The sequence below is a fragment of the Numenius arquata genome, chromosome 8 (assembly GCF_964106895.1).
Source record: "Numenius arquata chromosome 8, bNumArq3.hap1.1, whole genome shotgun sequence".
Taxonomy (NCBI): Eukaryota; Metazoa; Chordata; class Aves; order Charadriiformes; family Scolopacidae; genus Numenius; species Numenius arquata.
In genome coordinates this window covers 61,578,224-61,601,459 of record NC_133583.1, presented here as the reverse complement: position 1 = coordinate 61,601,459, position 23,236 = coordinate 61,578,224, and the positions used below count along the sequence as shown (strand labels likewise).

The following is a 23,236-nucleotide window of genomic DNA, read 5'->3' as shown; positions in this document are numbered from 1 at the left end:
CAGGTCAGGAATGACGTGAGTGTGGAGGTTCGTGTGTTAGTCCATCAGGACCATCTCTTGACTTGTTTTTCCTGTTATTGTTAAATATTATATTAACCTACTTCTAAAAATTGGATTCTCTGTGTTGTACAGATGTTCTAATTCAGTAGTTATAACTCTTACATCTGAGCTACGATTTCAATTAAAAAGACGTAGGAAGGCCTTCAGAGGAGCGGTGGAGAGGATGTCTTTCCTGCAGCACGTAACACACAGCTGAGAGCAGGGAAATAACAGTGTAATTAGTTTCTGTATCGGTGGGTCAAATATATGAAAATACAAAGCCACCCACTCCAGCTAAAGGAGACCGGGTGCTAGCACAGCGGAGATGAAAACATTGATTGTGTTTTGAGTTGATAACAACAGAGCTTGCCTTTGGGTCCAGCCAGCCAGGTGAGGAGCTGTGAGAAAAATACTCCAGGTGAAACTACTGCAAATAAGAACAGGAGTTGTTTGTGTTTTTTTTACATAAGATAAAGATCTTTGACGAATTCTCTGCTATCCTGTGAAATGGAGCTTTTGATCATGCACGATGTAATCAGAGCTGGGGTTGTCTTACTTTTGGATATTTTTTTTTCTTGTTATCTTTGGCCATCGTTAGGACTAAATTCTTACTTAATTTGCAAGCTGTTCTCATCACTGAGATCACTCGTATGAGTTATACGATGTCCTATCTCATAGAAGCACTGAATGAAAAACAACATATACCGATTCGATTAAATACTGGTCATATATTTAAAAGCACTTCAAATGGTGGGGTGTGGAAAGGATGCAGTTGATTTGAAGAAAATATTTTCTCCTCGCTGGTAGGGAAAGAAGCCTCTGATGAAAGCAATGTTTGTCATTTTATGTCCTTCAGGTATTTTTATTAACATTTCAGAAGTCAGATTAAAACAATATAGTTCAAGTTTCTGACTCGAGTGCAATTTGGCTCCTAAATTAACATTGATTTCTTTCTGCTGTGTAATAGTTTACTATTAAGCTCTGCAAACCGCTGTGCAGTTACTGCACATTTCTGAAAAGTGTTGCTCATATTGAAGCGTGACAAAATTGATTATAATGTTCCTTCATGTAGATGGCATTCTGCTGCCACTGCACATAATCAAGGGCTTTGGCAACATGAAACAAGGTCTTGTATTTGAAGAAGCTGGAGCATTAGCGCTCAAGATACCTCTCCACCAGATAAATAGTACGTTTTTCATCTTCTTAAAGAAAATCCCTGCTTTGCTCTGCCAAGTGTAGTGGGTCTTTTGGGGTTTTTTCTGACTCTTTTGGGGAAGGGGGGGCTGCACCCTGTGTTTGCCAGAGGTGCTGTGCAGATGTGTAAGGACAGCAGGCTCTCGAGTGAGCTACCTCCTCTCTCTATAAAGGTCTGGGGTTGACCAGTGGTGTTTGAGGCTGCAGCTCAAGGACATGTCTTGGCTCCCTCAATGGAAGAGGAGATGACGCTCCAGCGTAACACCAGCGTTGCTGCTGTGATGGCTCAGCTTTTGGCTGAAAAGGCAAATTAAAAGTGTAAGACAGCAAAAAACACCCCGGGTTCTCCCTTCACTGTGCAAAGAGCGTCTGCAACACCAATGTGTGAACCACACTGAGAAGTTAGAGAGCTATTAAAGCTTGTGCAAACAATTCCTCTTTCAAGCACTGTTTTCTTGGGAAGCAGCGTGTCTGACCCAGCTATTAGACGATTGTTTCTATTATTCAAATCTGGGTTTTATTGTTTCAGAAGGCTATAGGCGCTGATTATTTGTCACTTCTGCAGTGGTTAATTCTGAGGACTGCCATGATTACCCATTTGAAAATAATCTCTACTCCTTGTCCCTGGGAAAACAAGTCCTTGAAATAAAAATAACTGTGCTAATTTGCACATATTTACACTCTGCCAGTAGTTACAGGTCCACATAATGTATAATTATGGTTTACCAATAAATGCTGTTCATTATGTTTATGCATCTCTGGGGGACTGTGCTGTAACAAATACAGCATCCATGACATGGTCTCCTAATATCAGTGAAAAAATTTGTCAATAATGTATTGTTAATGGTTGATGCAAAGGTTTCAGGCCATTGTTGGTGAAAGTGTGAGGACCAGGTCATGAACTAGTGGACAAAAAAAAAATATTTTTTTAAATAGATTTTGTATACTTTTCCACTTGTGCTGCTATTTTAAAGTCAAAATAAGGTTATAGTAAGATTCTGGACACCTCGGTGCACCTGGTGAAGCTGCTTTTCCTGCAGCTATTTCTCCTGGAGCAGGATCAGGATCATGCTCCTCTTGCTGGAGCTGGCATTCCAGGATGCAGGGCTGGCTCCCCTCATCCTCAGAGGTGCTAAAATGTCACATCTGCAGGTGGGGTGTCAACCCCCTCAAACCCGATGGGGTGCAAAGTGAAGACGTGTTTCTAGTGGCTGAGGAAAAGCAACCCTGCCTGGAGTGAGAGCCTTCTCCTGGCCCTGAACCACTGCTGGCTCCCCAGCCTCCAGGTGATCCCACTTTAAATACCAGCTAAAATACCCTTCAGGAAAATTGAAGTCTTAATAGAAGATGAGTCATCTCCAAAGAGCTTATGCATTTCAAGAAGTAATTTGAAGTGTACAGCAGGCTGCCTTAGACTCCAAACTACAGCCAAAATTAATGGAGAGCTCTTCAGCTTCCAGGAGTATTCACTTGCCCAGATTGCTCTTCAGCAAAAACAATTACTTAAAATATTCCTCATAATAGTCAACACGTCGTAAAGCAATAATTCTTCTAGTAATTGTGGTATTCCTTGTTGCTGGTGGTCTCTGACTTAGTTTTCCCTCTCCCTCGCAAGCGCTGTGCCTTTGAGGTGACAGTCTGAAGGGGATTTGAGTGCAGTTGGTGACACCAACCGGGGTCATGAAAAGACAAGTCTGAACAGCAAGTCAGGCTTGTAAAAAATTCTCAATCCCCTGATTCTTTTTTTTTTTATTGTTGTGTTGTTTTGTTGTGTTTTGTTTTTTGGTTGTGTTTTTTTTTTTTTTTTTTCCCAGCAGCAGCCATCGCTGCTTTGAAATAGTTCTGCAAAAGGAATCTGTTTAGCATGACGCCAGAGTGCGTGGGTAGGGCCGCGGTGCCGTGCAGCGAGGGTCCCTGCTGGCTCCTACCCTGGCCACGTTCGGCGCCTCGACAAGACGTCCCGTCCTAGATAAGACCGTAATGATATTGTTACAGCTTGTTTGTCCCCTGGTGAGGCTCCTAAATTAGGTTTTAATAACTTCTGCAATTTGGTTGGTATTAGCAAGTGTGTGGTGTAGGCACTGGATCCGAGCTAGGGGAGCTTTGAGAAGTCATATTTCTGCTTTTATGGCTTAAAACAAAGCGGTACTGTTGACACAAAAAGGGAAAACTGCCAGCATCGTTCTTTGGGCATTATAATTCATAAAGCTGCTCCTCATCATGTTTTCTGACTCTACTCAAATAAAAACAAATTATTTTGAGGCTGATGTGACTTTTTTTTTTTGGACCTTAAACTTAGATTTGTAGACCAAACACAAACTCTGGCGATGAAAGCTTCGATGCCTTGCGGGCGTGGATGGGCTCAATGCTCTGCTTCCCAGAGACAAGCAACGTCACGGACCGTGTTTCTGCAGTTGCTTTGGTACCTGTTGATGGTTGTTTCTACATTTAAAGGATAGAGTTCACAAACTCAGGAAGGAAAAAAAAAAATCACTTCAAAATGCCCCATCTCCACTGTATTTTGAACAAAATTCTGTTTAATATCAAATGTCTCAAAATTCAGGTGCTCACTGCTTCTCCACCTGGTACTATTAATGGCAAAAGAGAATCTCTCAAAAAAGAACAAATCAGGAATTATCTTTAATACAGCAATTAAATGTTCAAGTGGGGAAATCCCATAATTCCAGACTTCTTATGTGAAGTCAGGTCTGCATCTGAGTGTTGACTTCCGATCTACTGCCTCCTCTTGAGAAATACGTGACATCCTTTGGAAATGAGGAGTTGTAACAGGAATATAAATGATCATCAGGGACAAACTGCAAAGCCCTGGGTGTTTCTGGTGTTTGTAAATGGCTCTAGCTTTCTGTCTTTGGCCTTCCTCAGTACGGCATCCCGTGTGCTTTCTTTTAAGTGATGATCTCAGAATAAGAGGTGACATCCGTTGTACCCAGTTACAGCATCACAGTGGGTTGGAAGGGACCTCTGGAGATCATCCTGTCCAACCCCCTGCCAAAGGAGGTCCACCCAGAGCAGGTCCCACAGGAACGTGTCCAAGTGGGTTTGAATGTCTCCAGAGAAGGAGACTCCACCACCTCTCTGGGCAGCCTCTTCCAGGGCTCTGCCACCTTCACAGGAAAGAAGTTCCTCCTCATGTTTAGGTGGAACTTCTTATGTTCAAGTTTGTGCCCATTTCCTCTTGTCCTGTCACTGGGCATCACTGAAAAAAGACTGGCCCCATCCTCTTGACACCCACCCTTTAAGTATTTATAGGTGTTGATGAGATCCCCCCTCAGTCTTTTCTTCTCCAGACTAAAAAGACCCAAGTCCCTCATCCTTTCCTCATAAGAGAGATGCTTCAGTCCCCTAATCATCTTTGTAGCCCTCTGCTGTACCCTTTCCAGCAGTTCCCTGTCCTTCTTGAACTGGGGAGCCCAGAACTGGACACAGTTCATCAGCTTTTGTCTGTTGAAACACCACGAAGCTGAGGAGGAAGAAATTACTTTGTACGGGAAATCTTATAAAGAAATACAGATGGGGATGGGAAGAAAGTGAGAGACCCTGAGATGCGTTTTCTTCTTTACAACACCTCCTTCACCACAACCTACTAATCTTTTGGTGCCATGAGGATGCAGATCCTGTCTGTAGTGAGGAGTCCAGGACGCGGCTGAGCGGGGGGCTCTTTATCCGAGGTGCTCAGGGAAGCCTGGGCTGTACTTGGTGTGTGATGGTGGTGCCGGTTTTGCACAGGGATTTCGAGGGTGCTGCAGAAATATAATTTTATTCTATTTAATTTGATTTCTAAACTTTGTTTTTCAATTACACAAACTTTTCCAGGGAGCGTTTGGAAGCAACTGGTATTTCTGTGGCTTTATTGCTTTTGGGTAGAAAAACCACTTAGGACTTGGCTCGGCGTGTGTGTGTGCTTGTCACATACTGGTATGGATTGTCCTGTTCCTATCAGCTTACATCTGCTGCTGATTACCAGGGAGGGGGGAGAAACCAAAAAGCCTTTATATAAACTTCACTTCTTTTTAATATAGAGCAATAGCTCCTGGACCTTTTATGGCTCTTTCTCATTCTCCGTGAGGTACATATGTATATCAGCTATAACACACTGTCAGCGAACAGTGGTTTTCAATCAAAAAGACTGTCAGTGAAGCTGATTCACTAACAAGAAAGCTGTCAAGCTGTGACAGCTGCTGTCTTTGCAACCCCAAACAATCTGTTCGGTGCTAACTCTGACTTATGCTTCCATTTATTATACAGTAGTAATGAGTTCTGTCCTTAGAAATATCATTTTGGTGAGTACACCTAGCCACTTTGTTATGTATGTAGAATATATCGAATCAGATCCAAGGTGTATGAGAAGTTTTCTGTGAAAAAGTTCTACTTTTGTCTTTTGAATTTTTTTTTTTAATTCCCAATCCAGTTTCAGCACCTACCTCATTTTTGTAGTTAAGGGTGAACCTGGAGATTTCATTACTATTATGAGCTGGGAAGGGTATAATTTCTTTTTTCCCTCATTGTGTTGAAAAATGGCATATAACCTTAAGCACAACACTAATATCTACGGAAATGAGTGAAGGAATTTGCTGTTATAGGAACTGTTCTGATGCTTTAATAATCTCAGGATCTTGGAGACCACAGAAATTCAACCCAGAGGAGGAACTGAGGAGTCGGGCTGATGCTGCTGTCCAGGTGCAGATGCCTGTATTCAGATTGTTGGCCTTTTCTTTTAAAATGAAAAAAAAGAGAAGGGGCACCTTGACAGTCTCCTTAAGCAATCTCTTCCAGCAATGTCTTCCAGACCTAACCCTCCCTTGCTTCGATTTTGGTTGATCATTGCTTGCCTGGCCCATAAAGGAGAGGGGGAAGAGCTGATTCCTTTTTCCTTCCATCTCACATATTTAGTGTTGCAATGTACCCCTAAATCACCTTTTCCAGCTCTGCTAATCCCAATTCCTTCTGCTTTTCTCCACTTGGTACTTCAGCTGAGACCACGCTGGTGCCCCATAGAGCAGGTGGTTTGCACTAGATGTTGCATCTGTCCAGCATCTTTGGAGGGACTGGCCTCTCTCCCCAGCACTGTGTGTTGTCAGACATCACCTCCTGCTTTTCTGCTCCACCAGCTCAGAAGAAGAGAAGGTTGGTCACCTACAACCCCCCAGGACCCTATACCAAGAGCAGACAAATAAAGCTTAACCTGCAGTAGATAGAGAGCTGTCTTCCAGAAGCTAATTGTTGCCTTAAGTCATCAGATGAGGATAATAACCTTAATCAAAGATCTACACAAAGCAAATGATGAAGAAATTGTTATTTCTGAGACCTTGGAAAGGCTGGGCAAGGTCCAGGGGACTGAGGCCCCAGGTGCCTGTTGTCAGTCGCCTGAAGTGTCTCCCATCCCCAGACACACTCTGGAACTGTAACAAGATGTGTTTGTACCTGGGGGATGACCTGAGATGGGTAACAGCTACTGTGGATTCATCAGCAGCAAATCATGTTGTCTCATTAATTCCCATTTTTATCTGGGGAAGGCAGATGATGTCATCTGTTGACATGTATAAGCTTTTGACGTGTGACAGTTACAGGTGCAAGCGTGGGAAACACGGATGAGGAAAAAAAAGTCCATGGTGAAGGTGCAGAGCTGTTGAGAAAATTGTCATCAGATGGCTCCTTGCCAGGCCAGAGGGATGCGGGTCCCCAGCGTTGTTTTTGGGTCCAGTGTTGAGGTTTTTGATCAGTGATCACGTTGCATTTTCAGGTTGGGTCAAGCTGCAAGGGTGGTGGTACAGAAAGGCACCACCACGAGTGTTCCGTGGCTGGGCACCACACGGGGGTGGTACCAAGCAGCAGGGTAACTTTTTTCTTTGATATTGATAATGTAGGTATGACGTGGTTTCCAGTTGCCCTTGATGCCTCCTGCCTGGTTTATCTGCTGTTGTTCCTTGGCTTCCTGGATGTGCTCCAGCAGGGCTCAAGCAGGTTTCTCGCTGCATTTCTGACCTGCTCTGAGATTTTTTTTACATTTTTATTCCAAACACTCTTTCCTTGGAAAAATACCAGCTCGCTTTAATTCACTTTCTCCTCAGCTTTACTGCCAAAAGATCTACTTAGTAATTCCTGGAATTTGTTGAAGTCCATTGCTTTTATCTTCCTTAGAGGGAGAGAAATAGCAGAGTAAAAGCGCTCGTGTTTGTTCGTACCCAGGCTCCCGGCCAATTCTTCCTTCTGGGTTGGCATCGGCTGTATGAAAGCATCCCCCCTCCTCCTCCTCGTTCCTTAGCACCACTCGGGGATGCTGATTCTCATTTTTCCCCTTTCACCTCCACACACACATGTCTGAATAAATTGCTGAGATAAAGGAATGGCAGCAGAGAGTGAGGGCACGTTAATTGTGCGGAAGCTTTTCCAGTAGGAACGGTCGAGAGAGGGAGTTTTTCTGATGCGAGTGCCCGGTGGGGAGCTGGGGACCTCAGGTAGGATGCCCGGCTCCCCTGGGCAAACAGATACGACAGCACATCATCCTTCTTCCCCCTCTGTCCTGCCATGGTGGTGCATGGAAACCTCTGGTCCTCCAGCGTTACCTGGAGATGTAGATTTGCTCCTGTACATGGAGCACTGCAATATTTAACAGCACGGAGTAAAATATCTTTATCTTTCCCTCTATTTAAGCTGCACAGTTGTTGGTTGAGGAGACACTGCCCTGCCTTTCAGCACAAAGCTCTGCATCCTGGGCTTTCCTCACTGCCTCTGTGGGGCTGTGTAGGACTCAGGACTCAGAAGTCGTGCCTCTCCACCTCCCTATGGACCACATGGAGAGGTTTAAACCCTTTGCTAATACATCTCCTTCATATATTCCAAAAAAGACCATTGGCGGGTCTGCTAGGTCCCGTCAATACCACATTTTATGCCACGAGACATAAAAGTTTGTTCTTTCGACTCAGGTAATTACAGATGCTCGGCTGTTCTTTGCTGATGAGAAAGTATTGATGACAACTTCTCCCTCAAATTACAGAAGTAAGAGCAGTAGTGTATAAAAAGCAGGATTACATGACAAGAGCTGTCTTTGTTATACTAGTGCTCTTTCAAGTTGCGGGGGTTTTTTTAACTTTTTTTGTTTTGAAAACTGTGAAATTCTCTTTTATTGCAGATCTTCCTTGGCCTCGTTCAAAGCCCACTGAAGTCAATATAAAGACTTTGACTTCAGTTGAATTTGAATCAAGCTGCACTGGCCAATGAAAGATTAAAACCAGCTCCACTGTATCAAACACAACACCAAACACCGAACGTTTATATCCCCATTTATGTTTTGTGCATCTGTTCCTTCCAAATTACTGACAAGTCTTGTATGCAAATGCAGGATTTGTTTCATGCTTGCTCATCATGGTTTCAGTTACGCCTGAGGAAAGGGCGAGTGCGAAGCTGTTGGACAAACGCAGATACGAGATGCTCCTGCCCTGCTCTCCTCCCCAGCCCCTCTCATGTACCTTATGAGGTCCCCAACAGCCAGGAGCATGCGGAGCTGCGGTTTTTGTTTGTATTATGAATTCCTATACGGTGTTAAGGACCTGTTCTGTCAAATGGGACATAGCTATGGGACAGCACTGGTGAGGCCCCACTTCAAGTGCTGTGTCCAGTTTTGGGCCCCTCACAACAGGAAAGATCTTAAGGTGCTGGAGTGTGTCCAGAGAAGGACAACGGAGCTGGTGAGGGGTCTGGAGCACAAGTCTTGTGAGGAGAGGCTGAGGGAGCTGGGGGTGTTCAGCCTGGAGAAGAGGAGGCTCAGGGGAGACCTTCTGGCGCTCTACAACTCCCTGAAAGGAGGGTGTAGCCAGGGGGGGTCGGTCTCTTCTCCCAAGTCACAGGCGGCGGGACAAGAGGAAACGGCCTCAAGTTGCCCCAGGGGAGGTTTAGGATGGATTTCAGGAACAATTTCTTCCCCAAAAGGGTTGTGAAGCCTGGGAAGAGGCTGCCCAGGGCAGTGGTGGAGTCACCATCCCTGGAGTGTTTTAAAAGCCGGGCAGACGTGGTGCTGAGGGACATGGGTCAGTGGGGGTTTGGGCAGTGCTGGGTTGGTGGTTGGACTCCATGATCTGAAAGGTCCCTTCTAACCCAGACCATTCTATGATTCTATTTGCAAAAAGGTGGAGAGTCACCCCAGCAGGACTAAAGGGAGCACGGGAGCATCTCACCAGGGGCAGCACGCCACTGATGGTGCAGGGGCTGTTTCCACCCGGGTCCATGTCCTGGGGGGGAAAGGAGGTTTGGTGTGATCCTGTCAATGCACACACATACAAATATGTAGTGACCACAGGGACCCTGGTTCCCTACTCCTGGGACACGGGAGATGCTTGCGAGTGTCTCTTGGGCATTATCACCTTTGGCGCGAGCTGCTCCAGGACAGGGCTTGTGTTCCCATGCTACTGCAGCTCCTTCATCAGGGGGATAAAACCACATCTGCGGAGCTACCTTCAAAGGAACAGGACTAGAAAAATGCTGTGTGGGAAAACAGAAGGATTAAATAGCTGAAGCGGGAAGATAAAATCTGATGGACAGAAAACCAAAGCAGTGGTTCCACCTGCGCGTTTCCTTCTCTAGCTCCCTGGAGGCCTTTGTTTGCTTTGCTGGTTCGGGGAGGCTTTGTTAAGTTTCTTTCTCTTCTTTCTTGTCACTCAGATACTTGTAAAACACATTGTTAAGAATTTCTGTCTGCTCACCTATTATTTATTAAGTATTATTTTGTGTTGCTGATTCTTTTTTTTTTTTTCTCCCACATAACAATTACTTGCGGATTTTAAGCTTTCCTCTCAACGCTGAGACGTTTTATATTGAAAAACATAAATTACACAGCAGCCAGCAATATAATAATGCCATGCATTAGGTGTAGCTGAGGGAGGTGCAGGTTTGGGGAAATTCTGATGCACCCTGTGACATGCCAGATTGCCCACTGGGGATGCTCGAGAATCCGCTCGTTTGCTAGTGCAAGGTACCTACACAATTGTTTAATTAATCAGCATTTAAAATACACTGGCGTGTAAAGGAAAGGGAAAACCACAAAAAAGAAGTCGTTGGGTTCCACCTGAAAATGCAGGAGTTGAACTGAATTCTTACTGATACCTTCTATATTTGCATAAAAAATTCATGTAAACGTACACACCCAGACCCCACTGAATACAGGGATTTTTGATAAGTCATGGGGAAAAGAGGGGAAAAAAAAAGCTTATTACTTGTTTAGCTCAGTGACTGCTAAAGGTGTGTCTTAAATGTCGCCACACATTGGAGAAGTTTCTGATGTGAAGAGGTGTTTATTAAACCACTCCATTAATTTGGGTATAGGGAGGGTTGCTGCTCTGAATAAATTAGAGAAATTAAACTAGACTATTGGAAGACCGGATTAATTATATGAAGTACAAGCAATACTGTTTCACTTGTAAAGATTTCTTACTTTATTGGTAAAACACCATGTGTGTGTGTATATATAAATGGATATATTTGAATATTGCTCATATCTGTTCTTCTGAGGCAGAAAACAGATCTCAGAAAACCTGTTCTCCTACCTGAAAGTCTTTATCTTAACACACTGGAGAGCAATTTCACCAACAAAAGACTACGTTTGGATGCCAAATTAAAATCTGATGAAAACTGGGAAAATAAAAGACTTTTTTGACATTTACAATTAATGCCACAAAAATGTTAGTTTAATCAGACAATATGGTTAATCACAAAGGTGAAATTGAAAGTTGCCAGCCCTGAATGCTAGTGTAAAAGTTAATAAATTCAGCTCATAATCATTATGCACATGCTAGTTATAATAATTTACTGTCCATACCAAATCTTTATAAGCATTGTAATTAAATATAAAATGCACATTAGAATTATAATGAGTAATTAGGGCAACATAACTAATATGCATAAAAGTCCCGAAGCTCATTAAAATGTTAAAAGACAAAACCTGTTCTAGCTGGAGGTTTCTTTCCCATGCTTTCTGTGCCTGCCCCAATGCCGGTGTAGTGCCCGCATTGTTTTCGCTGCTCCTTTAGACATTTAAAAGCAGAATGAAAATATTTGGGTAGGAAACCAGATTCAGCAGACTTTGTCATCCTTTCCGGATGGAACTTAAGTTGCAGAATTTGGTTTCCCCGCACAAAGGCCTGACTCAGGCGAATGCGTTGGTGAGATCAGGCGAGCAGAAACTGAGCAGAAAATAATTACAGAGCTCTCTGAGCACGGGAGAGGAGAGTTTTCACGTCCTTCTCATTAGCACTCTGGGAGAGAGATGGAGCGGGTGAGTGCTCAGCGTCGTCACACGAGGCTGTAACAGGGGTGTTTATTGAAACTTCAATTGTTTCGCTAAAACTAAAGGGAATGTGCAGGCGTGGGAGTGTGCGTAGGCACTGGATGTAGCGCTTCTCTGTCCTGGAATCTCTAACGCATCCCCTGGGGCTCTCACACTGAACCGAGTGAATTTCCTAATGAATTCATGATATTTTTGGTTGTGGGACAGGAGTAACTCAGCCGTCACATCCTTCTTCTGGCCGGCGCTATGTCGTGCTCCAGTCCTGCGTGGTGCTTCTTTCTGTTCCTCCTAAATAAGGAGGGGAATAGGTAGCTGTAGTTTTTCCATGCTGTTTTAGCAACAGCTATCACCTGGATGCCTGAGGGTGGTGGGTGCTGTAGAGGCATGTTGTGCTCTGCTGGGTGAGACTGGCCTGATTCCTATGAAATTACACCAAAACCACAGCGGCATCTTGCCCCACTCTGGGGTTGTGTCGGCTCCAGACCCTTTCACACTTCCCACAGAAATCCAAAAATAAGCATGTATCCTGTGCGGATAATAAATATGTATTTTTGGGTCAAGAACAGCCCTGCCTCCTGTGCCATTCCACGTGGGGACAAACACCAAAGGGCGTCGGTAAAACCCCAGTGAAGCCGAATCTCTGAGCACCCGCTAGAGAAAGCCTTTCCCAGCAAAGCACTTACACGTATTTGAGAAGCTGATGTTAAGTAAGTTCCAGTAATTTATTTTTCGAGTCAGAAATGAAGCATTTATTTTAAGTGCTCTGCTCCGCAGGGACAAACTGTGGGAGGGGATTGAGCAAGAATCCGCTGTAGGGAGAGTAAACCTACAAATAAGAGTCACTAAAGCCCAGTAGGGCTGGCAGATACAGAGAATAGTATTTTTTTTCTGTGTTATTTTATATAACCATTATTTAGGAAATATAAAAATGACTAATACATTTCAATTTATTAGTCTTACACGAGGTTGTCTCGTTAACATCACTGTTACATTTTCCTGCAGCATCCTCTGTCAGACCAATAACTTTTCTATCACATTCTGTCCCTTGGGAGCTCCGTGGCTGTCGCCCCCTTCTTCCCTCGTAGGCTCCTCCAGGTAGATGGTTTCGCTCTCCACTGATGCTCTATACCTTTGAGACAAGCTGTTATTTTCTCACTCACTTGTGTGTTTATAATCATTTATAACGAAGTGCTCCGCACACACTCTGAAGCTCGTCTGTGTCTCTGCAACACAACTGGAATCTTTTCCCACACAACGCTTGGAGGGAAAAGCCTGGAAAAGCCTTCATTTGTGGGGCTTGAGGGAAGGCTTGCTGGAGCCTTGCCTACCCTGTGCCTTGGATTCTTTTGGGTTGAATCAAAATTTGAACCAAAAATTTCCCAAAAATTTCCAAAATTGAACCAAATTTTCTCTTATTTTTCCAGCTGTAGTTGAAATATTTTAAAATGTATTAAAGCTGCTCATTCTTTTTACCTTTTAAGCTTTCACCAGGCCTTTAAGCTTGTGTCCATCGGTGTTTATCCCTTGCCTTCTCTTGCCCACCCAGGACTTTGGCTAACTTCTCTTTGATCAGTCAGCTGAACAGAGCAGCGTTGTATCATTAATGATACCAAATGATTTTCTGTAATGCCTTAAGCCATCGTTATTAAACTCACGGATGAAAAAATTCTCCTCAATGGCCAATATTTCTCCTTGCCATCTATTCCCTAAGCAGCCGTAAAACCCCCAGCGTGGCTGCCGGGATTCCCTGCCGCGGGGTGGGCAGTGGCACTGGTGGTGGCCACAAGGGCCCTGCAGGAAGCCAAGGGGTTTTGGAAGGCACCTAATTGCCGTTGGGATTGAGCAAGGTTTAAATCATCCCCCTCAGTAATTTAAGATGGTCAGATTCACCCCCTCCCCGGTCACTGTGTGGGGCAGGAAGCCCCCCATGGTGTTCATAACACCCTACACAAGGGTGCTGGCAAGTTTATTGTCAATACAAAAAATAAAATAAGCTGTAAAGAGCTGCAGAAGGACCTAATGAGGTGGAGATGGTCAGGCAGGGGTAATTAGTGCTGCGAAACTTGGAAAGAGGAGGAACAGGGTGGGGGAACCATTGCCACACAAATTTTGGGATTTTCTACATTCTATGTTTTAGGAATTTTCTACGTTCTTGGGGTGCTGCCTGGGAGGAAAAATAATGTTATTTTCTGCATGTTTACTGTAACCTCTCCCAAACTTCTGCCCACCACCCCTGGCTGGAGGCAGGGATGTTGTCAGTCTCCATCCCTCTCTTCTCCTGGGTGCTTTGACTGATCTCGCACATCCCTGGAGGGGTTTCAAAGCCGGGCAGACGTGGTGCGGAGGGACATGGGTCAGTGGGGGTTTGGGCAGTCAGTGCTGGGTTGGTGGTTGGACCCTATGATCTGAAAGGTCCCTTCCAACCCAGGCAATCCTATGATGATTCTATCCCGCTGCACTGGGCTGCTCTGCTGTTGGGGAGATTGTTTATCACAAAACCAATGTATATTAGGTAACTGTGAGGGCAGAGTTGAATTGAACCTTCGGAGCGCTTGTTAACATGATGCATGAGCTTTTCTCTTGCCAAATTATATGTATTTAGTTCAATATAGTATTTCTTCCGATTGTTGTAACCTCCAAATAAAACACGTGCAGCCCCAGCGGCACAAGAATGCAGAGAACTGCTGCCTGACAGACACCAGCGTCTTCTCAAAAATGGGCCTTTGCTGACTACATGGAAAAACACTGAAAAAAAATATATGAAATAGTGGAGGCCCCAGAATCCCTTCCCAGGTGTTTGTCTCTTTCCTTTCCAAAACAAACCTTGGCAACCGGCAGCAGTGGGTATTTAGGTGTGTAATTTCATCTGGAGTTACTCAGTCGTCCCCGCCGACGGGAGCAGTGGGGTCTGATGGATTTTTTGGCACAGCACGTTACTAATCAGTGCACCAGAAATGTGCCTGCGTCACACCGTTTCTGTTCAGGCTCAAAGCAGGGAAACAACCTGACGATGAAAAATCTGAAAGAACGGTGGCTCTAAGCTGTCTTCTGTTTGTGTTTTCATTCCAGCGTTAACCGGGGGTTTCCTGGAGCAGAGAATATTGATTTTTATTTTTATTCTGAACAAACAGAAGCTGAAATCCTTCTGAGGGGGAGATCTAAGAAAACCTCGTTTCAGAAGTTTTTCAGTATTTTTCCAAACAAAACTCTGCCTCACTGGACAGCAAAGCCCGGATTTGTGATTTGTAGCTGGGATCCATCCGGCATCCCCTTCCCAGCTGCTCCGAGAGCACGGAGCCTGGGGCTCCCGCATGAAAGAACATTGGCAAACTGTATGTTATTATGCTTCATTTAGCTTTAAAATGTATTGACTGTGATGTTCTGCATTTATTTACAAACAAACAAACAAAAAAATCCCCCCAAAAACACTAAGAAAAAGGTGGGCAGGCCACACTGAGAAGTGTGAAGGAGGTACTTTTTGGAAAAAAAACCTTTCTACGTGACTCTGGCCTTTGCTGGCCCTGTATTTGCTCTTTCTGCTTAACTCATGAGAGTTAAATATTGTCTGTGTAGTGGGGACACAGTGTGGCATATTCATTTCAAACTCAGTTTTTTGCTAATAATCCTACCCATTCTGAATTAGGGAAAAAAACCTAAATATTTCCACTCCCTTTGTATAAAGTTTTGCCTCTTACTACAAAGTTTTCCGAGGAGTCATCGCATGATGATGTGGAAAAGGGGGTGAATAAAGTACTGTTTCTTGCTATTAAAGGGCTTGCACAATTTTAGATTATTCTTTTGAGCGCTCCAGAAGCACCAGCTGAGCTCTGAGCTCTGGTGCTCTGAGCAGCTGCTCACACGGTGCTGTAGAAGCAGAGGCAAAATGTGACCCGTTCACAGCTCTTCATGTGATCGGTCTTGCTTAAAGTTATTTTTTAAAAGTCTTGGCTGCATGAACAGCTTCATTTCTCAGGAAGGAGTGAGCTCTATATGTCCCTGTTATTTTTATGGACTGACACAAAAAATCTGATTTTTTTTTTTTTTTTTCCTCTGCAGATTATGGAGTAGTCATGTTAAATTGGTTATACATTTATTATCCACTTGAAATTTTAACATTACCCATTGAAAGTTAATGAATTTATGGATTGGGTCGATGTAATCATTGGGAGGTGAACGCTGAAGGCAGCAGAGGGTGTGTTTGCTGGCTGTGTGAAATTGCAGTCTGTCTGTCTGCCTGAGTTGGAGTAGGATGTTAGCGATGGGCGACAGAGAACCAGTTCTCTGCTTAATCCCACCCAAAATGCCCTCTCATGGTTTTCCTCAACACTGAGAGTTGTGTGTGGGTTCTAAGAGTGCACGTTTGCTCCCCCTGGGCTCTGACAGCTGGATTCCCACGCCACGTCCTCCACATCTGGAAAAGCTGAGGGTGTCGGTGAATTCAGGGGTGGGATGGAGCTGACCTGCCGTGTGGGGAACCTGGCCCTCGCTCTGCTCTTTCATGTGTCTGATGATTCTTTCGTGTGGCTGGTTCCCTGTAAAAGATGATGGTCTCCTAACGTGGCACGCTGAGCGATGGGCCAGGCGGTGAAAGAGGCAGACGAGAGGCAGTCAGCTTTTTACATGCACATAAACACCTTAAAGCAACATCTGGAAAACTGCTTGGGAAAAAAAATAAACAGATTTTTATTTATAAGTTCTGTGCTTTGGTTTTTATGGTGTTTTTATGATGCACATAAATTATGGTTTAAAAACAGAAAATGTACAAGAAGTTCCAGGCAATTGTTTTTCAACCTTTGCTTTGATAGTCTCTTTCCTGAGGAATTTGTTGTGCTTTATTTTCAGCTTACACTTGCCTTTCTCTGGCAACTGGAAAAACTGACAATCACTTCTTATCTTTTTTTGTACCTGCAGTTCTGAGCTTAAAATGTTTATTGCTATTTACAATGTTTGCAATTTAAAAAGACAAAATACATTTACTGCAACAAATCTATACCCCGTGCAATACTGGAAAAGTCATGCTGTTGTATGGTATTTACAGTTGGTTTATAATTGCAAAGGTAAGTTTGTTCTTTTAATGTGTAAAGCAAGGTCTCAAAGGCCATTTAAGCCCATGTGGTCTATGGGGCGCTTGCAGAAGACTTGATGCAGAAGACAAGTGGTGCTGGCCCTGTCTTTGCTCTGGATCCTGACCCCGAGCCCAGCGAGACCCCTCAGCCCTCACCACCCTTGGGGTTTCATCTGCTTTTTTTGGTTTCTCAGGTTTAAATACACTTGTATGACACTAACGCTTACAAATAGTTATACTTCATGTTGAGCGAGTTGGGAAAAACAGCTTTTTTTGAGTATGGGATTGATATTTCTTCATGTCTCAGTTGTGTTTTTTTACACCAGATACACAGAAAATATATATCAGAATCTGCTGTGTGGGATAATTTTTGCGCTGCTGGAAGAAAACGCGGTTGAATGTGAGCCGAGCTGGAAAACAGGCGCCCGGCGAAGAGTAACGTAGAGCGTGCCGAAGAGACAGCGGCGTTTAAGCAAATCTGCATATCGAGATGCAAATGTCCGTTTTTTACAATTCTTTTTTTTCAGTTGCCCCCACAATTCAGGAACTTAAATCCAGCGGTGTGGTGCTCGGAGGGAACGGATTGATTCGGTGCGAAGGTGCAGGAGTTCCTGCCCCGGTCTTTGAGTGGTACAAAGGAGAGAGGAAGTAAGTAGCCGGCGCTCGCCGACCCCCTCATGCTGCCAGGGATGCCATGGGTGGAAGAGAGAGGAGACCACCAGGCTGGGCTTGTCCCCCCGGGGATGACAAGTCATAGGATCGTGGAATGGTTTGGGTTGGAAGGGACCTTAAAGATTGTCGAGTTCCAACCCCCCTGCCCTGGGCAGGGACACCTCCCACCAGACCAGGTGGCAGGTTCAGGACAAGTCCAGCAGGTTCTCCTGAAATGTGTCCTGAGCTTTGAACAACGGGTACTTGGAGGTGTCGGCTACCAAGAGCCATGCTTTTGGGGGAGTTTCTGGGTTTCCTTGGCGTTGTAGTTTTCTGTGCTCCAAAATGAGGCGTTATCAGTCTGGCCGTGACAGTGATAATTGCGATAATGAGCCTAACATTTAAAATTACTTTAGTAATTACAGCCTTTTAAGTATAACAACCAGAAACAAACTCAAAAAGTCTACTGAAATTATTTTTTTTTTTTTAAAATCATCTTCATAGGTTTTCCTGCTAAGGGTGTTGGGGTGGGAAGGTTGGTTCATGAACAAGACTTTCAACCAAAGCTTAATGTCTACAAATTTTCAGCCAGCGGTGTCATCAGGGGTCTGGACCACAGGTTTATCATCCACAGGCTGGAGTAGAGCTGCTGCACATCACAGCATCCCAGAGGGGCTCAGGGGAGTGCGCTCTGCTCGAACCCTAAAAATTAACTATGTACCTTGGGTTGTTGACAACCAGCTTCACTTTCAGGTCGTTAGCGTTATTTAATGATAACGGCCACCTCTGCAGGGTCATCTTTATTTTAAAAGCAGCTCATTGAACAAGTAAATATATATTATTTTAATAGGAAATTTTTATTTTACTGCTCTTAGCTTATCTAAGAGCTTGCTTCTGTGAAGTTTACATATCGATGCAAAACCAAGTGGATGTTGTCGCTTGTAAACCACTGTCCATACACACCTCCTAGCTTCTGGAATTTCCTGCCTTCCCAGTGCTGGGTTTCTCAGCTCGCACATCCCATTAGACCTGGGAGCTGACATGAGAATATTAATGACCATTTTTCACAGAAAGCCATCTGTCAGCTCATTTCTCACTGCCCAGCTGCTCCCCTTGAGGAGCATTAGCTGCTCATCTCCCTGAGTCTTGAGAGCAGTCACAGCTATTGCACTTTGGCCATATCCTAAAGTATTCTTAAAAACAATATAATTAGGCTTTACTGTATATAACAGTGAATGTTTTTCTTCTGTAGGAGAAATTAATGTGCACCCTATTTCCAAAGATAGATAATATATTGTACACGTGTTGGGAGGGAGCTGCAGCAGAAACATATTTTATGTGGAAAGTATTGCAGCGCAGGTTTTACCGCTCTGGATTCAATTAGCCATTTCCAGAGCGATAATCACCTTTCTATTTATAACGTCGACCGATTCCTTTCCTCATGAGCGCGTTCAGTGTCACGGCAGCAGCGGGAAAGAGCATTTCTGGACCCCAAAGTTGTGCCTTCTGTTTTCTGTTTCAGTCGGTGCATCACCTGGGGCTCGCTATAACCAGCAAGAAATGTGCTGTCCCACTGTGTCCTGCTGCTCAAATATTGTGTTAGATCTGATGGTCTGTCCTTTTTTGATAAACTGTTGTTGGCAGATATGCTAGACATATATGACTACAAAGGTACTAGGGATCTCTGAACCTCCACCACTTGCGGGAGAGAGGGGAAAAACATATAAGTGGAGGTTTTTTTCCTCGAGTATTACCTCTTTATATCTGGGTGATGGAAAGCCAGCATGGAACGAGCCTGGGACAGCTCAGTTGTTGTTTTAAGGCAAAACTGAGAAGAGTCAGCTTTCATATGTGGTTCAGAGCAACACGTACATTATCCTGCAGATAATTTGCAGATATAGTACAAGACTAAATTTCTATACTGGGAGTGCACACCCTGCTGTATTTCCTGCTAATAGAATAGACAGTGTCCCATTTTCTTCAGCTGGTCTTGGATTGGGACACTTTTTTTTTTAGATCTGGATGAATTGTTGAATAAATGAAGAGTGGGAGTTAGATCCGAAACCCTAAGTACATGTTCAGTGTCTGAAGCAAGCCTTTTGGGGCTGTAAAATGTATTGTTGTTACTTAGATTAATGTAAACCCAAACCCACAGCTTCCAGGCTCCAGGGATCATCTCATCATAAACTAGCCATTAAAAACTAAACATAAAAGCAGAAGACACCCTGTTAAATCTGCTGGTCTTCAAGGCAATTGGGATCAATTGTGGAGCTGTCAGGAGGCTGTGCAGCCTCTGAGCCGGGGTGAGCTGGGAAGGGACTAGAAATCTGGGGGGAAAGTTGGCAAAAGCATCTTCAAATTGAAAAAAGTGCATGGCTTCTAAAACTATGAGGATTCCCTGCGGAGAGGAGAACGGCTCCACTGCGCTGACTCCCAGTTTCTGAAACCCACAACTGCTCAAGTATGTGATGTGATAGAGTTACACAGAAATTACATCCCAGACATTAAACAGCCACAGGGACCAAGCCCAGAAGCTGCCTATCTAAAAATATTCATTCCCTCATCCTTGACAAAGCAAACAAGACTTACATTTGAAATAACAAAACTCGTTATAGTGGCTTAATGTATTCTAATAGCAGGAAGGTATTCAGATATGAAAGCTCATAGATAGGCACCCCTTGGGGCTGGCACTGATGCATGATCTTCCTTGGATGTGTAGGCATTGTCTCTGGAATAAAAAGGGGATTGCTCTTCCCTTTGCAGCCGGTGCCAGGAAGCAGGAAGGTGAAGGAAGGTGTAGGGTGGCTGCACACAACTTAAAACGCTGTTCCAGCCCGAGAAGTAACTTGGTAAAACCCAAACCAGTAATACAGGCTGTGCTCAGTCAATAAGCCAGGCAGAGCAGCACGCGGGAGTAATTAGTTCAAAAGTAAAAGCATCTGCTTCTTACCACTGCAAATGGAAACCCTCAAAACCGCTCAGTTTATGCTAACTAATGCTGACTCCACAGTCCATTAATTATGTGGCTTATTGATATGCATATCTCTCCGATTTCATTTACTCCACGTCCAGTTCTGGGCCCCCCCAGCGTCAGCCACTTCCTAACAGGGATGTGGAGGGACGTGACACTGTCTCTCTACTGCTGCTGCGCTGGCAGGGGCATGGGGATGGCAGAAACCCCAACACCCATTGTTTTCTGGACAAAAAAATCATAGAATCATGGAATGGTTTGGGTAGGAAGGGACCTTAAAGCCCCCCCAGTGCCACCCCCTGCCCTGGGCAGGGACACCTCCCACCAAACCAGGTTGCTCCAAGCCCCCTCCAACCTGGCCTTGAACCCCTCCAGGGATGGGGCAGCCACAGCTTCTCTGGGCAACCTGGGCCAGGCTCTCACCACCCTCACAGCAAAGAAGTTCTGCCCCACATCTCATCTCCATCTCCCCTCTTTCAGTGTCAAACCCTTCCACCTCCTCCTGTGGCTCCCCTCCCTCATCCAGAGTCCCTCCCCAGCTTTCCTGGAGCCCCTTGAGGGACTGGAAGGGGCTCCAAGGTCTCCCCGGAGCCTTCTCTTCTCCAGGCTGAACCCCCCCAACTCTCGCAGCCTGTCCTCCCAGCAGAGGGGCTCCAGCCCTCCCAGCATCTCCGTGGCCTCCTCTGGCCCTGCTCCAACAGGTCCATGTCCTTCTGCTGTTGGTGGCCCCAGAGCTGGAGGCAGCACTGGGGGGTGTCTCCCCAGAGCAGAGCAGAGGGGCAGAATCCCCCCCCGGCCCTGCTGGCCACGCTGCTGGGGATGCAGCCCAGGGTGCGGGGGGTTTCTGGGCTGCCAGCACATGTTGCCAGGGCGTGTGGAGCTTCTCGTCCACCAACACCCCCAAGTCCTTCTCCTCAGGGCTGCTCTCTGTCCATTCTGGACAAAATCCAGCCTGGATTTGTGCTTGGGATTGCCCTGACCCAGGTGCAGGACCTTGCACTGGACCTCATTGAACTTCATGAGTTCAGACCAGGCATTTCAATCCCATTTCTTGCAAACCCACGTGTGTCCATGGGATGTGCTCTGTCCTCTCCTCACCGGTGGGCTCTGCAGAGCAGACCAAAGTCCCCAGCAGTGACTCCTCTGAGAGCACAAGCTGTGCAGGGAAGAGGAACCCCCTGGATGCGCAGCAGCGTGTAGTGATTAAATGGGAACAGAGGCACTCAAGGAACGACGAGAAATGTTCTATCCATAATATGAAGAAGTGCAATTAATGACAGACTTGAAATGCTTTTAGACAGAATGCTAAAAGATTGCATTCATCCCCAGGATATACGATTTTATCTTTCAATATATCAAACAAAAATTGTATACTTAATGCAGAGCTCTGCTCTTTACGTGAATGTAAGGAATTAAGAGTAATCAGCTGTAGCTAGTACGTTAGTAATGCAGTTACCTTCTCGTCTCGCTGTTCCGTCACATGCGGGTGACATCCACATGGGTTACCTCCTGTTCCTGGTGTGGCTTTGGAAGTACCATCAGACCCACACAGTTCCTATGGGATTTGGGGTGGGAAGCTCAAAGCCAGGGGAACCAAAATGGGTGAAAAGAGCCCTGGTTTGGCTCTGTCCCACACTTGGTTTCTGTTCAGGTTGCTGTCTCAGGCTGCAGGGCTGCTGGAACACATCTTTCCTAATCGGGTGTCTAATTAGTAGCTGTAGAGGCCTGTGAAATAAACGTTGGTCACAATCCTATATAGTCACATTTCTGGCTGCCCTAATCCTCACCTGCCACCAGCTGGAAGTGTGTAAGGACAAAAGCCGTCTCCAGAGGCTGAAAAAACACTCTCTGAGAGATTGACCATAATAATTTTCCGCCCCAAATATAGGGTATTTAATTTTTCAGTTATGTTTGCCCAATTTAAAGCCTAATCTCTCCCTCTGAGAGTCTATATCCTGCCCTGTGGCCAGGCAGGGAGGGCCATGGGTGTCCGACTGTATTTTCTTTCAACTGTAGTTCACACGGGCAGAAACTGTTTCCCTTGGCACCCCACAGCTCTGGTGTTGCCCATGGCCTCGCCAATCGGCCGCTATGATAATTTTGCTCGACAGGCTACATTGGCTTCCTGTGCTACCAGTTATATCTGTAAAAAAAGAAAAGATAAAAAAGAAAAAAAAAAAAAAGAAATTTATTGCTTAGGGTATATGAGTTACAGACATTTTCTTTTTGCTTTCTAGACTGATCAATGGCCAACAAGGAATTACTATTAAAAATTATAGTACAAGATCACTTCTTACTGTTACCAATGTGACAGAAGAGCACTTTGGCAACTATACATGTGTCGCTGCCAACAAGCTAGGGACGACCAATGCCAGCCTGCCTCTCAACCGTAAGTAACGGGGACATGTGGAGAATGTTCATGGTTGGTTGTTTCCACATACATGGATTCAAAAGCCAAAAAAACCCCCAAAATAGTTTGCTTTTTCCCCTTTGGTTTCTTTACAAGGCATATAAATACTGTTGTGTTCCTCAGTACTGGGAAATAACACACCTGGTTGTTTATTCCGTGCTGCAGAAGGGTTTCTGTTCCAAAAGTGATGCCACATTTTGGGGGTATCAATGAGTTATGAATCTACAAAAAAAAAACAACCCACAACTAAACCTAACCCGCCGCCATGGTATAGAGACAGAATTAGCATGAAAAAGTCTTTCTGCTCAGAACAGCAATAACGGATCATGAAGGCACCACTGTAAATAAAGTTAAAAACAAGGATTATGTTGAGATGGACAACCAGGGTCTGCCAGAGCCCTGCTCCCAGGTCAGTCTGTCCGTCCTTGACCTCTGGCACAGAGAAGTCATGAGGACTTGAAGTTAAATCTTCTGGGAAAGACAATAAGCATTGTAACAGGCAAAGCAAAGCACTGAGATTTTTAGCATGAAGGTTAGCTAAAATGGGCCTCAAATGTCCTGCTTGAAAGATATTTCTATCTGTGTATTTGTAGTATTTTGCATTTGTTG

General features: G+C 44.8%; 1 protein-coding gene across 2 annotated transcripts in view; it reads left to right on the top strand.

Moving 5' to 3' along the window:
* The window catches only part of NEGR1 (neuronal growth regulator 1), a 278,245-nt gene that overhangs the window by 200,449 nt on the left and 54,560 nt on the right, over window positions 1-23,236 (top strand). For both annotated transcript variants that reach the window (XM_074151353.1, XM_074151352.1), the window contains exons 5-6: window positions 17,123-17,243; window positions 22,455-22,606. In XM_074151353.1, the coding sequence (XP_074007454.1) occupies window positions 17,123-17,243; window positions 22,455-22,606 (273 nt within the window). The remainder of the gene's footprint in view (window positions 1-17,122; window positions 17,244-22,454; window positions 22,607-23,236) is intronic.